Genomic DNA, 20,935 nt, shown 5'->3' on the forward strand with positions numbered 1-20,935 from the left:
CATCCCCACCAATAACACCCTCCCCCCTCAACCTCCACACCTTCCCCACCAATAACACCCTCCCCCTCCTCCCTACCCCCTCAACCTCCACCCGTTCCCCGTCCCCACCAATAACACCCTCCCCCTTCCCTGCCCCCTCAACCTCCACCCCATCCCCACCAAATAACACCCTCTCCCCCCCCCACCCTCCCTACCGCCTCAATACCCACCCCACCCTCGACCCTCTCCTGCCCCTACCCACCAATAAGAACCCCTCCCCTCCCTGCCACTTCCACCCCCATCTCCTTCTCCGTCCCCACCAATTACAACCTCCCCCTTCCCTGCCTCCTCAAATCCCGACTACCCCCTCCCTGTCCAGTCCCCACACATGACTCCTTCCCCCCCCCCCCCAAATCCCCTCACCCCCTTCCTCCGCCACTTCCACACATCTCCTGCCTCCAGACTGGTCTGACTTGACAGTCCATGCATACATACTGATACTGATGTTCGTCCTTTGGATTGATTGATTGATGTGGATACTTATATAGCGCCTATCCTCGGTCAGAGACTAAGCTATAATCGCTTTACATACACGGGGGACATTTGCACCACAGGCTGCCTACCAGGGTAGAGCCGGCGACTGACGGCTGCCACTGGGCGCTAATCATTCGTTTCATGTGTCATTGAATCAGATTTCAGACGCACATGCATACACACTCAGACAGACATGTAACATTTTACGTGTATGACCGTTTTTAGTTATTTACCCCGCCATGTAGGCAGCCATACTCCGTTTTCAGTCGAAGATTTACCATGACTTCGGTGGCTATGGTGGAAGATCAGTGGTTGTGGGTTTGGAGGAGGTGACAATGGTGCATGAATGGCAGATTGATGAAAACATAGACGGGCGCAATAGCCGAGTGTCAATCTGAGGGTCCCGGGTTCGAATCACGGTGACGGCGCCTGGTGGATAAAGGGTGGAGATTTTTACGATCTCCCAGGTCAACATATGTGCAGCTGATATGTGCAGACCTGCTAGTGCCTGAACCCCCTTCGTGTGAAAATGCAAGCAGAAGATCAAATACGCACGTTAAAGATCCTGTAAACCATGTCAGCGTTCGGTGAGTTATGGAAACAAGAACATACCCAGCATGCACACACCCGAAAACGGAGTATGGCTGCCTACATGGCGGGGTAAAAACGGTCATACACGTAAAAGCCCACTCGTGTGCATACGAGTGAACGCAGAAGAAGAAGAAGAAGATGAAAACATAGGTGCTCTCTCTCTCTTCTCTCTTTCTTTCTCTCTCTCCTCCTGTCTGTCTCAGTCTGCCGGTCTGTCTCTCAGTTTCTCATTTCCCGTCTGTCTCTGTCTGTCTGTCTGTCTTTCTCTCTCTTTCTTTCTGTCTCTGTCTGTCTTTCTCTCTGTCTTTCTCTTTCTTTCTGTTTCGTGTCTCTGTCTGTCTGTCTTTCTCTCCCTTTCTTTCTGTTTCGTGTCTCTGTCTGTCTTTCTCTCTCTTTCTTTTTGTTTCGTGTCTCTGTCTGTCTGTCTTTCTCTCTCTTTCTTTCTGTCTCTGTCTGTCTTTCTCTCTCTTTCTTTCATGTCTCTGTCTGTCTGTCTTTCTCTCTCTTTCTTTCATGTCTCTGTCTGTCTGTCTTTCTCTCTCTTTCTTTCATGTCTCTGTCTCTGTCTGTCTTTCTCTCTCTTTCTTTCTGTCTCTGTCTGTCTTTCTCTCTCTTTCTTTCATGTCTCTGTCTGTCTGTCTTTCTCTCTCTTTCTGTTTCGTGTCTCTGTCTGTCTTTCTCTCCCTTTCTTTCTGTTTCGTGTCTCTGTCTGTCTGTCTTTCTCTCCCTTTCTTTCTGTTTCGTGTCTCTGTCTGTCTTTCTCTCTCTTTCTTTCTGTTTCGTGTCTCTGTCTTTCTCTCTTTCTTTCTGTTTCGTGTCTCTGTCTGTCTTTCTCTCTGTTTCGTGTCTCTGTCTGTCTTTCTCTCTCTTTCTTTCTGTTTCGTGTCTCTGTCTGTCTTTCTCTTTCTTTCTTTCTGTTTCGTGTCTCTGTCTTTTTCTCTCTTTCTTTCTGTTTCGTGTCTCTGTCTGTCTTTCTCTCCCTTTCTTTCTGTTTCGTGTCTCTGCTGTCTTTCTCTCCCTTTCTTTCTGTTTCGTGTCTCTGTCTGTCTTTCTCTCTCTTTCTTTCTGTTTCGTGTCTCTGTCTGTCTTTCTCTCTCTTTCTTTCTGTTTCGTGTCTCTGTCTGTCTTTCTCTCTCTTTCTTTCTGTTTCGTGTCTCTGTCTGTCTTTCTCTCTCTTTCTTTCTGTTTCGTGTCTCTGTCTGTCTTTCTCTCTTTCTTTCTGTTTCGTGTCTCTGTCTGTCTTTCTCTCTTTCTTTCTGTTTCGTGTCTCTGTCTGTCTTTCTCTCTCTTTCTTTCTGTTTCGTGTCTCTGTCTGTCTTTCTCTCTTTCTTTCTGTTTCGTGTCTCTGTCTGTCTTTCTCTCTTTCTTTCTGTTTCGTGTCTCTGTCTGTCTGTCTTTCTCTCTCTTTCTTTCTGTTTCGTGTCTCTGTCTGTCTTTCTCTCTCTTTCTTTCTGTTTCGTGTCTCTGTCTTTTTCTCTCTTTCTTTCTGTTTCGTGTCTCTGTCTTTTTCTCTCTTTCTTTCTGTTTCGTGTCTCTGTCTGTCTGTCTTTCTCTCTCTTTCTTTCTGTTTCGTGTCTCTGTCTGTCTTTCTCTCTCTTTCTTTCTGTTTCGTGTCTCTGTCTGTCTTTCTCTCTCTTTCTTTCTGTTTCGTGTCTCTGTCTGTCTGTCTTTTTCTCTCTTTCTTTCTGTTTTGTGTCTCTGTCTGTCTTTCTCTCTCTTTCTTTCTGTTTCGTGTCTCTGTCTGTCTTTCTCTCTCTTTCTGTCTGTCTCTGTCTGTCTGTCTGTCTTTCTCTTTCTTTCTGTTTCGTGTCTCTGTCTTTCTCTCTCTTTCTTTCTGTTTCGTGTCTCTGTCTGTCTTTCTCTCCCTTTCTTTCTGTTTCGTGTCTCTGTCTGTCTTTCTCTCTCTTTCTTTCTGTTTCGTGTCTCTGTCTGTCTTTCTCTCTCTTTCTTTCTGTTTCGTGTCTCTGTCTGTCTTTCTCTCTCTTTCTTTCTGTTTCGTGTCTCTGTCTGTCTGTCTTTCTCTCTCTTTCTTTCTGTTTCGTGTCTCTGTCTGTCTTTCTCTCTCTTTCTTTCTGTTTCGTGTCTCTGTCTTTTTCTCTCTTTCTTTCTGTTTCGTGTCTCTGTCTGTCTTTCTCTCTCTTTCTTTCTGTTTCGTGTCTCTGTCTGTCTTTCTCTCTCTTTCTTTCTGTTTCGTGTCTCTGTCTGTCTGTCTTTCTCTCTCTTTCTTTCTGTTTCGTGTCTCTGTCTTTTTCTCTCTTTCTTTCTGTTTCGTGTCTCTGTCTGTCTGTCTGTCTGTCTCTTTCTTTCTGTTTCGTGTCTCTGTCTGTCTGTCTTTCTCTCTCTTTCTTTCTGTTTCGTATCTCTGTCTGTTTTTCTCTCTCTTTCTTTCTGTTTCGTGTCTCTGTCTGTCTGTCTTTCTCTCTCTTTCTTTCTGTTTCGTATCTCTGTCTGTTTTTCTCTCTCTTTCTTTCTGTTTCGTGTCTCTGTCTGTCTGTCTTTCTCTCTCTTTCTTTCTGTTTCGTATCTCTGTCTGTTTTTCTCTCTCTTTCTTTCTGTTTCGTGTCTCTGTCTTTCTCTCTCTTTCTTTCTGTTTCGTGTCTCTGTCTGTCTGTCTTTCTCTCTCTCTAAAGAACGTGTCATCACTGTTAACTTTGTGTGCCGTGTGTGTGTGTGTGTGTGTGTGTGTGTGTGTGTGTGTGTGTGTGTGTGTCAGTGTGTGTGTGATTATTTGCATGTAATACGTGTGTGTGTGTACAGTGCATGTGCACATTCCTACGTGTGTAGGCATACCTGAACACACACACACACACACACACACACACACACACACAGACATGCACACCGTCCCACGCACATTAAGGCAATAAAGTATTGTACATCCGTAGGCCTTTGTACAAACTGATAAAAGATCCAACAAATAGATTCATATCCATCAGAAACACACACACACACATACACACTCACACACACACACACACAGAGTCACACACACTACACACACACTACACACACACTACACACACACTACACACACACACACGGCAAAACAAGATGCAATCCAGCTTCGCAGTCGAACAGCTCACCAACGAACGCAGGTGTTCCTGAGCATGCAAATTGAACTGGCGCCAGATATCCCAGACAGAGCCCCATAGCAGAAGCAGAAAGAGGGCGACTGTGCGAAGATTCGTAACGAGACGCAGTTTATTTTCGCTTTAATCTTTTCGTCGTGTTCCGGGCATGTAAGTACGTATGTGTTTTTTTCGTTGCTGCAACGCTGGGGACTCGTGTTATGTGGGTGTTGGGGCGAACTGATTGTCAAATTGGTGCTGAAAACATTGAGTCTTGTATCGACAGTCGCAGTTAGTTCTTGGTGGTGTCCCTTTGAGGGTTGGTGTTAAGGCCCTGTCAGGGTTAGGTGTCGTGATAATCAGTGTGTCAAGGATGTGTGTGTGTGTGTGTGTGTGTGTGTGTGTGTGTGTGTGTGTGTGTATGTGTGTGAGTGTGTGAGAGAGAGTGAGAGTGTGTGTGTGCGTGAAAGAGAGAGAGAGAGACAGACAGACAGAGACAGCCGAGACACAGAGAGAGATATATACAGATAGACAGACAGAGAGAGACAAAGATCTTGTGGAAAGATTGTTGCCATCTTGATAAAAAGAATAAACACTCAGTCACACACGACCCTCCACCCTCAACACACACACACACACGCAAGCAAGTGCACGTTTTCACTGACACAGATACAGTCACATGCACACGCACATACACACTCAAACACGCACACACATATGCACCCACACACAGTACACACACGCAAGCACACACACACATACACACACTCAGTCACGCATGCACGCACCTACAACACACACACACACACACACACACACACACACACACACACACACACACACAGAGCTCTACAAAGAACTGGTAAATACGTATACAGGACATATGCGTAAACATGGTTATGTAAAGAACAGCCACACACGTTCGTACACACAGGGCTCTTTAAAGGACATGTATATATTTATAACACATACACGGTCCTCCACAAAGAAATGAATGGAACCCTGTGTGTACGTATATATACATGTCCTTGTATATATTGGCGTACGAACACATACACGGTCCTCCACAAAGAAATGAATGGAACCCTGTGTGTACGTATATATACATGTCCTTGTATATATTGGCGTACGCACAGCCCCCATAAAGACAGGTATATACGTACACATAGTTCCTGATAAAGACAGGTCTATGTTACACACACACACACACACACACACACACACACACACACACACAGGGAAAGGGCAGTGCTAGAAGTGTTGGAGGTGTATGAATTATTGATCAGAACCTCCGTAGCCTCTTTTGTTTAACTGAACACTGCTTCAACGTAGTGTTCAATTGCTATACAATGTTGCGTGCGTGTGCGTGTGTGTGTGTGTGTGTGTGTGTGTGTGTGTGTGTGTGCGCGCGCGCGTGCGTGCGTGCGTGCATGCGTGTGTGTATGTGTGTGTTAGTGTGTGTGTGTGTGTGTGTGTGTGTGTGTGACGGTGTGCCGGTGTGTGTGTGTGTGTGTCTGTGCGCGCACGCGCGAGCGCACCGGCACACCATAACATACTCAAGAATGTGACGATGGGAACGTGGATATTTAAATGTTTTTTTTCCATAAAACATTAATTATTGAGAATCATGAATTCTGTTTTCTTTCTTCTGTCCACCCTTTCAGCCTTTTTTTCTCTTTTACCCCTACCCCTCTCTCCCCAACCACGCCTTAAAAAAAAAAAAAAAAAAAAAAAAAATCATGTAATTTTTTTTTTTTTTGTTGTTGTCAATCTGTGCTTCGATTTTTGACATTCATTTCACGCTTTCCTTTTTTCTATCTTCTTTCCGTTCTATTTTCTTTTCTTGGGTCTTTTATCATTTCTTTATCGTATTTTAGGCCGGGAAGTGGATAGGCCTGTCTTCGCCGAATAGCACAGAACAGCCCGCGACCAAGAGAGACGGCGGAAGATTGTCATCAGTTTCAGTTTCAGTTTCAGTAGCTCAAGGAGGCGTCACTGCGTTCGGACAAATCCATATACGCTACGCCACATCTGCCAAGCAGATGCCTGACCAGCAGCGTAACCCAACGCGCTTAGTCAGGCCTTGAGTAAAAAAAAAAAGGTGAATAAATAATAGATAAGCTTACATAAATAAATAAATAATAATTATGATATTAAAAAAGGTAGTAGTAATGATAATAATAATAAATAAATAAATAAATAAATAAGACAACAATGATGATAAATAAGCAAATAAATGTAAAACATGAAGACACACATTCACACATACCCCCACACATGCGTAACAGATATGCACCAAACATGCAGTTTCACAGATATGAAAGCACAGTCAAATACATATAAACGTACATGAGCTCCAACACACACACACACACACACACACACATTACCCTGCACCTCCTCTACCCCCCTCCTCCACACACTCATTTCTAGTCTATGTATCGCAGCTTCCATGGCACACAGAAGTAGTAGTAGTAGTAGTAGTAGTAGTATAGGGACTGGCAGTCATCTGCCTAGACTTCTCGGCCTTTTTATGTCCCCATCGAATCTTCATCTTCACTTCTTCCATATTCTTTTATTTATTTATTTTCATATGTTGTTTGTTGTTGTTGGGCGTTGTAGGCAAGTACACTTCTACAAGAAACTTTGTTTTATTCATCATAGGCCGAAAATTTTCCTTTTAAGATGGTGTTGTTGTCAAGGAGATTTTTGAACGTGTTAGTACGAGTATTTTGTGCAAGTTTAACTTCGATTGGTAGTGCATTCCATGTTTGTGCAATTCGGTTAGCCAATGAATTTTTTCTAATGTTGGTGTTGCAATGTTAAAAACAAATTTTCTTTACTGAGTTCCTTGCACTATCATAGTCAGACATTCTATAGATATGTCTTGCATTTACATCATTTGTGTTATTTAATATTTTTATAAGTTTCAATCAAATCTCCTCTTACTCTTCTACCTTTCAGAGAATGTAGATTTAAGTATGTAAGTCTTTGTTGGTAACTCATATTCTTGCATTCTTTTAATAATTTCGTTGCTCTTCTTTGGACCCTTTCTAATGCTATAGATTGTCTCTTAAGGTATGGGTGCCACACAATATTACCATATTCCACATGCGGTCTTACTGATGCTTTATATAAATTGAGAAAAATATCTTTGTCTAGGTAATTGAAGGCTGTCTTAACTACACGGTCTAACTAATGCTTTATATAAATTGAGAAATATATCTTTGTCTAAGTAATTGAAGGCTGTCTTAACTACACGGTCTAACTAATGCTTCATATAAATTGAGAAATATATCTTTGTCTAAGTAACTGAAGGCTGTCTTAACTACACGGTCTAACTAATGCTTCATATAAATTGAGAAATATATCTTTGTCTAAGTAACTGAAGGCTGTCTTAACTACACGGTCTAACTAATGCTTTATATAAATTGAGAAATATATCTTTGTCTAAGTAATTGAAGGCTGTCTTAACTACACGGTCTAACTAATGCTTTATATAAATTGAGAAATATATCTTTGTCTAAGTAATTGAAGGCTGTCTTAACTACACGGTCTAACTAATGCTTTATATAAATTGAGAAATATATCTTTGTCTAAGTAACTGAAGGCTGTCTTAACTACACGGTCTAACTAATGCTTCATATAAATTGAGAAATATATCTTTGTCTAAGTAATTGAAGGCTGTCTTAACTACACCAATCAGTGGTGCCTCCACAACCCCAACTGGAGTTACGAGGCCGATGATGATGATGATGATGAGGAGGAGGAGGAGGAGGAGGAGGAGGAGGAGGATGATTACTGATTGCCCCTCCACCAAATGTCCCAGCACTCCACCAGTAGCTGATTTTTCCCTTCAATACATTACCCACTTCCCCACGTACAATCCATCCCCCCATTCTTCACATCCATTGTGTGTGTGTGCGTGTGTGTGTGTTCGTGCTAAAATGAATGAATGCACGCTCTTGATTAACTCACTCAGTACGGTCAGTCCTCTCTTCTCCTCTACACAGACCCCTCGGATGTCCAGTGGGTGTCTGAATGACCCAACCTTTAGCTTCCGTCGTCAGAATTGTGGTATTCTTTGTCAACATTCACCTCTTCAGTATAAGAGCCTTCCGCTTGCAATAGTTTGATGATGGTAATTGGGGTGAAACGCTGTTAACGTCGTCTCTTTCGCCGTTCGTATGGAGAGAGTTAAACCATTTTGTAGTGAATAGACAATAAATTAATGAAAAAAAGAAAGAAGTTTCCAGGTTTACCTGATGGACGCCATGTCACAAATATGACGTCACAAATCGATAGTAATGACGCCATGTAATGACGTAACGATTCTGTATCGTGACATCATACATATGACGTGTTAGCTTTCATTCAGGTTTCGACTTCACTTCAGCTCACCACTTTTTTTTTCTTTTTTTTTCTCCAACATGTTTTGAATTGTTAAACTGGAGACAGAAAGCTTTCACTTCGGGGATGGCAGTGACCAGTTTCCATCGTCAATTTTGTTTTCTCAGATCAGCACATGTGGTGTCGGTTGACCACCAGTTTTCGATCTTACACGATGGATTGGAACTGATTGCAAACTGCTAATAAGCGCGAGTGGAAGTGAAGTTAAAAAATTACCCTGCCCAAAATTGTCCCACGTGGAACTTCCGGGTGACTCAAGAATGAAATTCTGGATTCTCTTTTTCGTTGCAGATTTGTAGTCATCATTGTCTGATGAGGAAAATTGCTCATTTTCAGCACCCCCGGTCGTGGTTTCGGTTAATCCTTTTTTTTTCTTCTTTTCTTTTTAAATAGGTAGTCAGGACTGCAGTGAAAACTACTCTTCGAAATATGTTGCAGTTGCTGACCTAGAACGGTTTCAGGGACTAATCTAGGCTGAAATTACAGGTTGATCTAAGCGCGGAGCCCCATGTAGTATAAGCTGGACTGTCAGATGCCTCTCTAGGCTTATTACGTGTCAGTCTTAGCCAGAATAGCATGCTGAGCTAGGCTTGCCATCACCAGTCTTGGCGTTATTCTCGACAGAAAATGGAGACTAGTGTGATTCGCTAGTCATCCAGAATTGAAGCGCGCGTAATCTAGGTTTAAGACACATGCACACTGGGCTAACATTTGTTGATTTTGGATGCTGACCGAGATTGGAACCATGTAGCTTATGCTAGAGGTACATTTGACCTAGGGTACATTCATTTTAATTTAGGTTTGATTCGGACGCTAATCCCAGCAGAAGTTACACGATGTGTAGGCTTGAGTCACATGTGACCCGGGCTGGAACCAGACGGTGATCTTAGCTGAAAGCGTATCGCATGCTTACGTCGGGTTGACACACAAGCAACTACATGGTTATGTACAATGCCTAATTCAGGTCGTGATCAGGCAGTACGGCAGGTCAGTTCCCAAACGACAGTTGTCTTGGGTCAGATTCTAAAGAAGTGTGAATTTAATTCTAATTTAGGTTGGGATGAAATGCTAATGCAGACTGGAATGGAATGCTAACTGAGGCTGGTGTCAAACGTTTATACAGGCAGGCGTTAAATGTTAATTAGGCTGGAGTCAAATACTAGTCAGGGTTGGAGTCAAACACTAGACAGAGCTAGAGTCAACCACTACAAGGGGATGGAGTGAAACGCTAACCCGGGCAGTAGTCAAATAACGACATTGTACTAGGCTGGAGGAAAATGCTAATCCAGGCAGGAGTCAAGCACTTGCCTAAACTGGAGCCACATGCTGGATCTGGACAGGGATGAAATGTCTGGCGCCAAGTGTTGACCTGGACAGGAATCACAAAACTAGCATAGCTTGGAGTAGATAGATCTAAGCTTGAGTCACAAACTGACCAGGGCTGGGATAGAACAGATCTAGGTCGACGTCACAAACTAACAGGCTGGAGTAGATCTAGACAGGGATCGCAAACTATCATAGGCTGGAGGCCGACCATGGCGTTAACAGATGGCGAAGGGTGAAGTGGTATAGTTTGTGCTGGGATGTGATTCTTCCAATGATCGCCTTCGTTCTTTTCCTTTATCTGCTTTCCTCGACACTGTAGCCCGTTTGTTAGCTTTTTATTCATTTATTTATTTATTTATTCATCTATTTACCTATTTACTAATTCCTTTATCTATTCATTATTCATTTATTCATTACCGGGACTCTGTGTTTAATCATACTGGGTCTTGTCCAAAATAGATGTAAAGGTAAGGTGATTGATCTGAACAGACCACACACACACACACACACACACACACACACACACACACACACAACTTTGCAATAAGTACATATATCACATAAGTACACATAACACTGAACTTCTCCCCTCAGCCCCAGCAAAACACACACACACACACACACACACACCACACACACACGCACACACACAATACACACACACCACACACACATACACACTCAACTTTGCAATAAGTACACATATCACATAAGTACACATAACACTGAACTTCTCCCCTCAGCCCCAGCAAAACACACACACACACACACACACACAGACCACACACACACACACCTGTCTATTTCTCCTTTTTTTTTTTTGTAGTTTGATTATTTTCACTTTTAAACGAAAGTTTCCGCCATGTGATAAAAGCAAAAGCAAAATAAAGTGTTGGGGAGCAAGTCTAGATGTAGTGAGGAAACATAAGACTATGTTGATGGCTGATTAAAGGACCCGTAAAATGAAGAGAGAACAAGTATTCCGCGGGAGGTGAAACATATAATCTAAGGGAGAGAATTATCGTTTTTTTTTTGTTTTGTTTTTTTGTTTTGTTTTGCCGGTTTTTTTTAAACGATAAACATATACAATCATATGTAAACAATTCAAAGAGGTGAATTTTGTTTCAGCAAGATACCAACAACACACACACACACACACACACACACACAGTTAATAGAAGAAGAAGAAGAAAAGAAATGACCCGTGAGATATCAAAGTTCTCAGTGAAATGCTAAGACTACTTCACATCCTTTTGTTGTATAGTACCATGCAATGGTAGACGGCTACCTTGTGCCTTGTGGTAGCTCCTCCGTTTTCTCGTCCTCTGTGTCTACGCTCTCATAGCTTACTTCACCGCCTTGTTTGCTTAGATTTTTTTTTTGTATTTTCAGCATGTATAGATTAAATGATTCAACAAATACATGAAACAAATCACGTACCAAGAACGAAAAGGATATCCCGAAAGAAAAAAAACAAAAAAACAAACACAAACAGAATCAACGTTTACACAAGTACCGTGGATTGCGTCAATCACCCCAACCCCCCCCCCCCCCTCCACCACCACCCCTCTTCCTCCTCCCCCCCCCCTCCGCCTTCCCCTTCCTGGCCCACTCTCCGCCTCCGTTCTTATCTCCCTACCCTCTCCCTCCCCCCTCTCCCCACCCTCACCCACCCACCCACCCTGCAACGTCTCCTCTCCCTACTCTTCTACCCTGCCCTTCCTAGTGATTGGTCCTTACCCCCCCCCCCCCCCCCCCCCCAAAAAAAAAGCGATTTATTCCCCCTGAGGAAGCGTTGCCAGCTGTGGAAACTGTAACCAAGTATCTCTGAAGGGTACACTCGATTGACGTGAAGAAGGGTTGAGACGAAGCTTGCCGTAGTGTTACAACCACGACTCTTAGAAGGGCATACTCGTTCGATGCGAAGGAGAGATGAGAAGAGGTTTGCCGTAACAGCCACGTCTCTGAAGGGTACACTTGATTGATGTGAAGAAGAGTTGAGACGAAGATTGCCGTACTGTTACAACCACGACTCTCAGAAGGGCACACTCTTTCGACCTAGAGGAGAGCTGAGAAGAAGCTTGACGTAGTGAGACTACTGTTACAGCTACGTCTCTAAAGGGTACACTCGATTGATGTGAAGAAGAGTTGAGACGAAGATTGCCGTATTGTTACAACCACGACTCTTAGAAGGGCACACTCGTTCGACCCGAAGGAGAGCTGAGAAGAAGCTTGCCGTACTAAGACTACTGTTACGGCCACGTCTCTGAAGGGTACACTCGATTTACACGAAGCAGTTTCCGAGCAGGTGAAGTGTGAGAACGAACCCCGACCAGTGCCATGTGGTCCTACAGGCTGTACCGTTACCCCTCCCCCTCCTCCTCCACTCTGTGAGTTCACTGAGTTGATTGTACCGCAGTCCCCCCCCCCCATCCCCCCACCCCCATCCTTTATCATCCGCTGTCTGATTTCATCTAGTTTGTTGTTTGTACTGCAACCCCACTCCCGTTTGTACTGCTACAATCCCCGTCCACACACCCCCCCCCCCCTCACCTGCCTCCCACCCCCCGCGCAGCCCCCCACCCCCACCCCCTCACAACCTCCTTTATCCTCCACTGTTTGAGTTCACCCAAATTGTTATTTGTACTACCACCATCCTCCAAGAACACCCCCCCCCTCCCCTCCCTCCCCAGTTATCCACTCCACTATCTGAGTTCACCCAGATTGTCGTTTGTACTACCACCATCCCCCCCACCCTAGCCCCATTATCCTCCACTATCTGAGTTCACCCAGATTGTCGTATGTACTACCACCATACCCCCATCCCTTACCCTCATTATCCTCCACTGTCTGTTCACCCAGATTGTCGTTTGTACTAACCTCCCCCCCCACCCCCATTATCCTCCACTGTCTGTTCACCCAGATTGTCGTTTGTACTAACCCCCCCCCCCCCCCCCCATTATCCTCCACTGTCTGTTCACCCAGATTGTCGTTTGTACTAAACCCCCCCTCCCCCACCCCCATTATCCTCCACTGTCTGTTCACCCAGATTGTCATTTGTACTACCACCACCACCCCCTCCCCCTCCCTGCCCATATTATCCCCCACTGTTCACCCAGATTGTCGTTTGTACTACCCCCCCCCCCCATTATCCTTCACTGTCTGTTCACCCAGATTGTCGTTTGTACTAACCCCCCCCCCCGCCCCCCCATTATCCTCCACTGTCTGTTCACCCAGATTGTCGTTTGTACTACCCCCCCCCCCATTATCCTTCACTGTCTGTTCACCCAGATTGTCGTTTGTACTACCCCCCCCCCCCCCCCATTATCCTTCACTGTCTGTTCACCCAGATTGTCGTTTGTACTAACCCCCCCCCCGCCCCCCCATTATCCTCCACTGTCTGTTCACCCAGATTGTCGTTTGTACTACCACCACCACCCACCCCTCCCTACTCATTATCCTCCACTGTCTGTTCACCCAGATTGTCGTATGTACTACCACCACCACCCACCCCTCCCTACTCATTATCCTCCACTGTCTGTTCACCCAGATTGTCGTATGTACTACCACCACCACCCACCCCTCCCTACTCATTATCCTCCACTGTTTGTTCACCCAGATTGTCGTATGTACTACCACCACCACCCACCCCTCCCTACTCATTATCCTCCACTGTTTGTTCACCCAGATTGTCGTATGTACTACCACCACCACCCACCCCTCCCTACTCATTATCCCCCACTGTCTGTTCACCCAGATTGTCGTATGTACTACCACCACCTCCCACCCCTCCCTACTCATTATCCTCCACTGTTTGTTCACCCAGATTGTCGTATGTACTACCACCACCACCCACCCCTCCCTACTCATTATCCCCCACTGTCTGTTCACCCAGATTGTCGTATGTACTACCACCACCTCCCACCCCTCCCTACTCATTATCCTCCACTGTTTGTTCACCCAGATTGTCGTTTGTACTACCACCATTACCCACCCCTCCCTACTCATTATCCCCCACTGTCTGTTCACCCAGATTGTCGTTTGTACTACCACCATTACCCACCCCTCCCTACTCATTATCCTCCACTGTTTGTTCACCCAGATTGTCGTTTGTACTACCACCATTACCCACCCCTCCCTACTCATTATCCTCCACTGTCTGTTCACCCAGATTGTCGTATGTACTACCACCATACCCCCCCTCCCTTACCCTCATTATCCTCCACCGTCTGTTCACCCAGATTGTTGTTTGTACTACCACCACCACCCACCCTACCCCCATTATCCTCCACTGTCTGTTCACCCAGATTGTCGTTTGTACTACCACCATCCCCCCACCCTCATTATCCTCCACTGTCTGTTCACCCAGATTGTCGTTTGTACTACCACCATCCCCCCACCCTCATTATCCTCCACTGTCTGTTCACCCAGATTGTCGTTTGTACTACCACCACCACCACCCCCTCCCCCTCCCTGCCCATATTATCCCCCACTGTTCACCCAGATTGTCGTTTGTACTACCACCATCTCCCCACCCTCATTATCCTCCACTGTCTGTTCACCCAGATTGTCGTTTGTACTACCACCATCTCCCCACCCTACCCCCATTATCCTCCACTGTCTGTTCACACAGTTTGTCAATTGTACGACCACCTTCCCCCCCTCCCCCCTCCCTTACCCCCATTATCCTCCACTGTCTGTTCGCCCAGATTGTCGTTTGTACTACCCCCCCCTCCCACCCCCATTATCCTCCACTGTCTGTTCACACAGTTTGTCAATTGTACGACCACCATCCCCCCCTCCCCCCTCCCTTACCCCCATTATCCTCCACTGTCTGTTGACCCAGATTGTCGTTTGTACTACCCCCCCTCCCACCCCCATTATCCTCCACTGTCTGTTCACACAGTTTGTCAATTGTACTACCACCATCCCCCCCTCCCCCCTCCCTTACCCCCATTATTCTCCACTGTCTGTTCACCCAGATTGTCGTTTGTACTACCACCCCCCCCACCCCCATTATCCTCCACTGTCTGTTCACACAGTTTGTCAATTGTACTACCACCATCCCCCCCTCCCCCCTCCCTTACCCCCATTATCCTCCACTGTCTGTTCACCCAGATTGTCGTTTGTACTACCACCACCACCCCCTCCCCCTCCCTACCCATTATCCTCCACTGTCTGTTCACCCAGATCGTCGTTTGTACTACCCCCCCCCCCCTCCCCACTCCCATTATTCTCCACTGTGGTCATCTAGATTGTCGTTTGTACTACCCCCACCCCCACCACCATTATCCTCCACTGTCTGAGTTCACCCAGATTGTCGTTTGCACGTTTGTTTGTTTCTATCTTTGTGTCTTACTCTCTGTGTATCTGTCTATATTTCATGTCCATTCTTTTATTCTTTTCTCTCTGTGTCAGTCTGTCTGTCTGTCTTTTGTTTCTCTCTACGGGACTGGCTAGTTTAATGCTATTTTTGCTCTTTTTTTTATGACATGTCCTTGAGCGTTGATGTGGCTGGCAACACTGAACGAGCCTCTAGCACGGCCTTTCAGGTGGTTAAGAACATTCAATGAGCCATTAACATGGCCTTTCGGGTGGTTAGAAGCACTCAGTGAGCCATTAACATGACATGGCTATTCAGGGGGATAATGACTGTAAAAGAGCTACTAACATGGCCTTTTAGGTGGTTAGAAACAACTGAATGAGCCACTGACATTCCATTCAGACGTGAATGAGTCTGTTACAGAGTTAATTACTGTACGTGCAGCGTGTATGGCACCAACAACATGCCCAATGACAATGGCACCATGCCTCACGAGTCCAGCTGCCCGCAGTCTGTGGCCGAGGGCGTGTACAGGGCGCTGCTGAGCGGCGCCAAGCTGCCTCCGTTGAACGACTCCCCACAGCTGCGGACAGCTCTGCTGACCTTCCAGCCATCCTCTGCCTCCAGTGACCAGCACGATGCCGACGTGGCCAATGGAAACAAAGGGGAGGGTCCAGGGGACTGTGGCACCGAGGACAAACCAGCATGCTCCAGAGAGAGCCTGAAGGCAGGCAGGGGCAGAGAGGAAGGAGGCAGAAGGAAGTCTGCAACGGCGCCCTCCCTGCTGATGCTGGAGGCGTTGTCCCGGAGGAGGATGGACGCTGTGCGGCAGCTGCACGAGGTGTGTCCCGAGCTGCTGGCCTCCATCCCTGTCTTCGACCCCAGACCCCCTGCAGAGCCCGGCACTTCCGGCACCCTGTCTGCGAGCACCGGCCCACAGCGCCAGGCGTGCCCGATCCCTCTGAACTACTGTCACCAAGCCACCCCCCCTTCGCACTCCGCCTCCGCATCGTCCTCTGTGGTCCTCACCCCCAACACCTGTCATCTCATACGATATTCCCGTCTGCTGGACCTGGCGGCGGAGAACCAGAGCATGCTCGTCTTTGTGCTCCAGCATCACCCGCAGATCAGCAAGCAGAGTCGCCGCAAACGTAGCGGGACAAACGGCAGTCTGACCAGGTCGCCAGGTGTTCAGGCCAAGATCACCAAGAAGTGTGATGCCTATGACAGCATTGGCTCTGCTCACGACACGTGCCGCTATCACGTGGATGACCCCTTTTCACGGCCCACCCCCCGCTCTGCAGACTATGATACACAGGGCAGGAGAGAACATGTGCAGGGAAGGGACGAGCATGCACAGCATGAAGGATCTGAACCTCTGCCCACAGGCTCTGAAAACAAAGAGGACGATCAGAAGAATAATGGAGATGCGGATCTGCTGAATGAATTAAATCCCAACAACCCAATTACCATATGCATACGTAAAGACAACCCTGAGGTGCTTCATTACCTGTTGTTCAAACATGTTTGGCAACACTTCCTCTTGGATGAGGTCTTCAGCTTGCCCCACAACAGCTACGTGCCAGAAGTTCAGCTTGGGGACTTACTTCACACCTGTCCTGACTGCCCCTGGTTCGTGCACTGCGCTGCTCTCATGGGCTGTGTTCCGCTTCTGCAGCTGGTGTTGTCTGGTCATTTCTGTCACCACCATGTACCGTCCTTCTTTTCTCCCAGCACCAGCACTGGCTCCTATGCACCGGTGCCAGAGGACGCTGAAGAGAATTGTGGAACTGGAATGCAGTCCGTTCAAGAAAAGCAAGAGGCGTGTGAAAACCATTCTGACATTTTACAAAGGGGAAATGCTAACAGTAAAAACATCCCAGGAATAACTCCTGTAAACGAGGGGTTAGAAAACACAACTGCTGTCAACAAAAGGCCAGAAGCCACAGTTTCCAGGGATAGGTCTCCAGAAAAGCAGGTGAAAGATTCATCATCTCTTGATCAACATTCGAGCTCTCCAGCTTCCTCAAAGACTGTTCCGCCATGCCCCCGTGCTTCGGGCTCTTCAGCTCAAAGCACTGCTTATCCGGCCAGCCATGAACACGAGGCTGCTTCAACCTGTCCGAAACAAAGGAAAAAATTCGTGGAAATCTCCAAAGAGCCAGAATCGGGCAGCAGAGCCCATTCCTGTTCACTCCAGCAGCAGTCTGTGACCATCCCTGACCCCAACGCCCTGTTCCCTGTGTCCCTGCCCGTCATGGACCGTTGGATTTCCCGCTGCATGAACGTGAGGCTGAGTCCTCTGCACCTGGCGTGCTGGCGCTGTGACCCTGCCAGCATCGCTGTGCTGCTCAATCAGGGCGCTAACGTGCAGCTGCTGGCCGAGGAACTGCCAAGCCCTGAGGGGCAGAAAGAGGACCTGGCCAGCAGCCATCCTTCGGGAGTCGACAGCGGTGAGTCCTCGTCAATAGAACTCAGCCTGAACTTCGTGTCGGTCACCGTCAACACCAGCAGCATGGACATGGGTGTCTACAGCAGCATGGAGGAGATGCTGAAGAGGGCGGGCCCCCCCGACAGGCAGAGCGGCCTCTCCACTCTGGCCATGCTGGCTTTGGGGATCCGATCCCCTCCGGACTTCTCGTTGTCCATCGGCAAGTCGCTGGGCCTGGTGCTGCCCACGCTGCCGGAACTGTGGGGCGGGCAGGTGGACCGGAGCTGTGAGCAGGCCAGACACATGCTGCTGGAAGCCTTGCAACTGCTGCTGGACGCCGGAAGTGACGTCAACGCCTCATGTCTCATCTTCGGCAAGTCGTACAGGTAAATGATTGGCTTCTTTTTATTTTCATTCTTCTCTATTCTTCGGCAAGTTGTCAGGTAAATGATTGGCTTCTTTTCATTTTCATTTTTCTCTCGTCTTCGGCAAGTTGTCAGGTAAATGATTCGCTTCTTTTCATTTTTCTCTCATCTTCGGCAAGTCGTACATGTAAATGATTGATTTCTTTTTGGTATTTATGTATTGTCATCGCTTTTGCGTCAACGCCTCTTTTCACTCATCTTCGGAAAGCCGTACAAGTAAATCATGATTTGCTTCTTTTCAGTATTTGTGTATTCTTTTGCTTTTTTTTAAGGGTATATGGTTAACTCATATGGTTAGGCTGTAGTTGTAGTGTGTTTTGTACAGTGTTCATTTATCAGAACCAGTGTGATCTCATTTTCAGTGGCTTGTGGCCAGCGTTTCACATTGCACCGTTTCATGCGAAGGTTTTCACTGTTACCACAAACCAAACAAACTTTTGTTTTGGGCCAAGCTATTGCAGATATAAACGTACATTTCAAGAGCCAAAGAATTCTAGATTTTGATTCCAGTCTTATTTAGTCGTATAAACAAAATGCAGTAAGTGTTCTCATTTTCTCGATGTGATGTGGGTCAAGTCAAAGTGCACCCAACTTTCGAATATGTGTGTTTGCGTGTACGTGTGTGTGTGTGTGTGTGTGTGTGTGTGTGTGTGTGTGTGTGTGTGTGTGCTGTGAGCACTGTCCTGTGGGTGACGATGTGATGACACCCACCCCTTTAAACCTCCCTGACCGTGCTGTTGGGTGGCTGACTGACCACAGAGTGATGGAGCTGTTCCTGCAGCCCTCAGTGGACCTGTACTACGCCCCCCTCATGCCCCGCGGCGGCCGAGACTCCGCCGTGCTGCGATGCATGGACCTGGAGCGCGTGGCGGAGATCGTGCTGAGCGCGTGCTGGGAGCTGGTCGGGCGGGGGGGCCGCCTGGGGCCCAGCTTCTGCAGCTCCCTGGAGTGGAACCTCTTCCGCATGGACTGGATGTTCCTGCAGAACGAGGCGCTACAGAGGCGCTTCCTGCACCTGGCCATCTTCCTGGGCCTCTTCCCTCCCCTGGACCCTGCGCTCTACATGGGCAGCAGCGTATGCCGCCTGCTGGGGCGGCCGTACGTTAACGGGGCCAGTAGGGAGGAGTCCCAGATCTCGGTGAACCACTCTGCGGGCGGTGTGGACCTGAGGGGGGCCCACCTCCCTCCCTACTCTGCACCCCTACCCCCACCCCAACCTCCAAGACCCACCTGCGTGCCCTGGGCGCCCTCCAACATGACCCCGCCCTCTTCCAACTCCTCCGGCTCCCCGCCCAGAACCGAAGAGGGCACGATGCCGAACGTGGCAGCCGCCGAGCAGGTGCCTCGGTTCCCTTCACAAGTAGTCACCTCCTACTACTCCATGGCCACGCAAACGGACAGTGGGGAAGGAAGCTCCTCATTTGGAGAGCAGCCATTGCCCGACGAGGGTGTGGTCACCCCTCCGGTGTCGCAGGCCCACTTTGACACCACCCCCACCGCCTTCCGCTCCAACAACCGATCCTCCTCCAACCCGTGCCTGACGGTCAAGAGGTCGCTCAACTACGCCGGCCCCGGCTGCCAGCCCTTCCATGAAGGCGCAGATGATGGTGTGGGCGTTGGAGGAGCGCCAGCGGCGATGCCTGGAGAAATTTGCCAACGAGGCGGTGCGCCTGTCCATGCCGCAGTCCTGCGCCGCCGTGGTGCTTCGCTTTCTGTCTGTGTCGGACCTGCAGCTGCTGTCCCGGATCACCCAGCACATGCTGCAGACCGCCAACACCTCCTCCAGGGAGCACCCGCTGCATCGCCTGCAGGAGGCCGTCAGTCAGGCCCAGCTGAGGACTCTGCAGCACTCCTGCAAGCTGGTGGTCCTCATGGCCATCGACTGGCAGCCCCCCAACGTGCACTGCCTCCCTTTGCCTGACAGCCTCAAGCGATACCTGCTTGATGCCTACTGCTGATCAGAACGTTAAGTATGTGTTGGTGGGGAGGAGGGGGCAGGGGGGTCGATACCTTCGGAATGCATACTGGTGATAAGGCGTTATGTGTTGGTGAGGAGGAGTGGGGGTGGGGGGTGGGGGGGAACCTTCTGAATGCATACTGGTGATAAGGCATTAAGTATGTGTTGGTGGGGAGGAGTGGGGGGGGGGGGGGGGAGGCGATACCTGCTGGATGTGTACTGCTGATAAGGCAGTTCAATATGTGTTGGTGGGGAGGAGGGGTCTGATACCTTAATGATGCCTACTGCTGATAAGGCGTAAAGTATGTGTTGGTGGGGAGGAGGGGTCTGATACCTTAATGATGCCTACTGCTGATAAGGCGTAAAGTATGTGTTAGTGGGGAGGAGGGGTCTGATACCTTCTGGATGCATACTGCTGATCAGGGCGTAAAGTATGTGTTGGTGGGGAGGAGGGGTCTGATACCTTAATGATGCCTACTGCTGATAAGGCGTAAAGTATGTGTTAGTGGGGAGGAGGGGTCTGATACCTTCTGAATGCCTACTGCTGATAAGGCGTAAAGTATGTGTTAGTGGGGAGGAGGGGTCTGATACCTTCTGAATGCATACTGCTGATCAGGGCGTAAAGTATGTGTTGGTGGGGAGGAAGGGTCTGATACCTTCTGGATGCATACTGGTGATTAGGTGTTAAGTATGTGTTGGTGGGGAGGAGGGGGAGGAGGTATGGTTGTGTCAGTGCGTCTGTGAGTGTATGTGCATGTAAGTGTGTGTGCATGTGAGTGTGTATATGTCATTGTGTGTGTTGGAGAGAGAGAGAGAGAGAGAGAGAGAGAGAGAGAGAATGTGCATGTTTGTATGTTTGTACGAGTGTGTGTGCGTCACTCTGTGTGTGTG

At 47.8% G+C, this 20,935-nt stretch overlaps 1 protein-coding gene across 1 annotated transcript; it reads left to right on the forward strand.

Annotated features, from left to right (window-relative positions):
- Window positions 1-4,270: 4,270 nt before the first annotated feature.
- LOC143288180 (uncharacterized) lies at window positions 4,271-20,089 on the forward strand. Its single transcript, XM_076596493.1, has 3 exons — window positions 4,271-4,343; window positions 15,676-18,048; window positions 18,847-20,089. The coding sequence occupies exons 2-3, from the start codon at window positions 15,695-15,697 to the stop codon at window positions 20,006-20,008; spliced, it is 3,516 nt and encodes a 1,171-aa protein (XP_076452608.1). The 5' UTR covers window positions 4,271-4,343; window positions 15,676-15,694; the 3' UTR covers window positions 20,009-20,089.
- Window positions 20,090-20,935: the final 846 nt, after the last annotated feature.

This window comes from Babylonia areolata, chromosome 12 (assembly GCF_041734735.1).
Source record: "Babylonia areolata isolate BAREFJ2019XMU chromosome 12, ASM4173473v1, whole genome shotgun sequence".
Classification (NCBI taxonomy): domain Eukaryota; kingdom Metazoa; phylum Mollusca; class Gastropoda; order Neogastropoda; family Buccinidae; genus Babylonia; species Babylonia areolata.

Coding starts and splice junctions, on each gene's coding strand:
- LOC143288180 (XM_076596493.1), top strand. CDS start 15,695: ATGCCCAATGACAATGGCACCATGCCTCACGAGTCCAGCTGCCCGCAG. Junction 18,049..18,846: donor ATCTTCGGCAAGTCGTACAG/GTAAATGATTGG, acceptor GACTGACCACAG/AGTGATGGAGCTGTTCCTGC.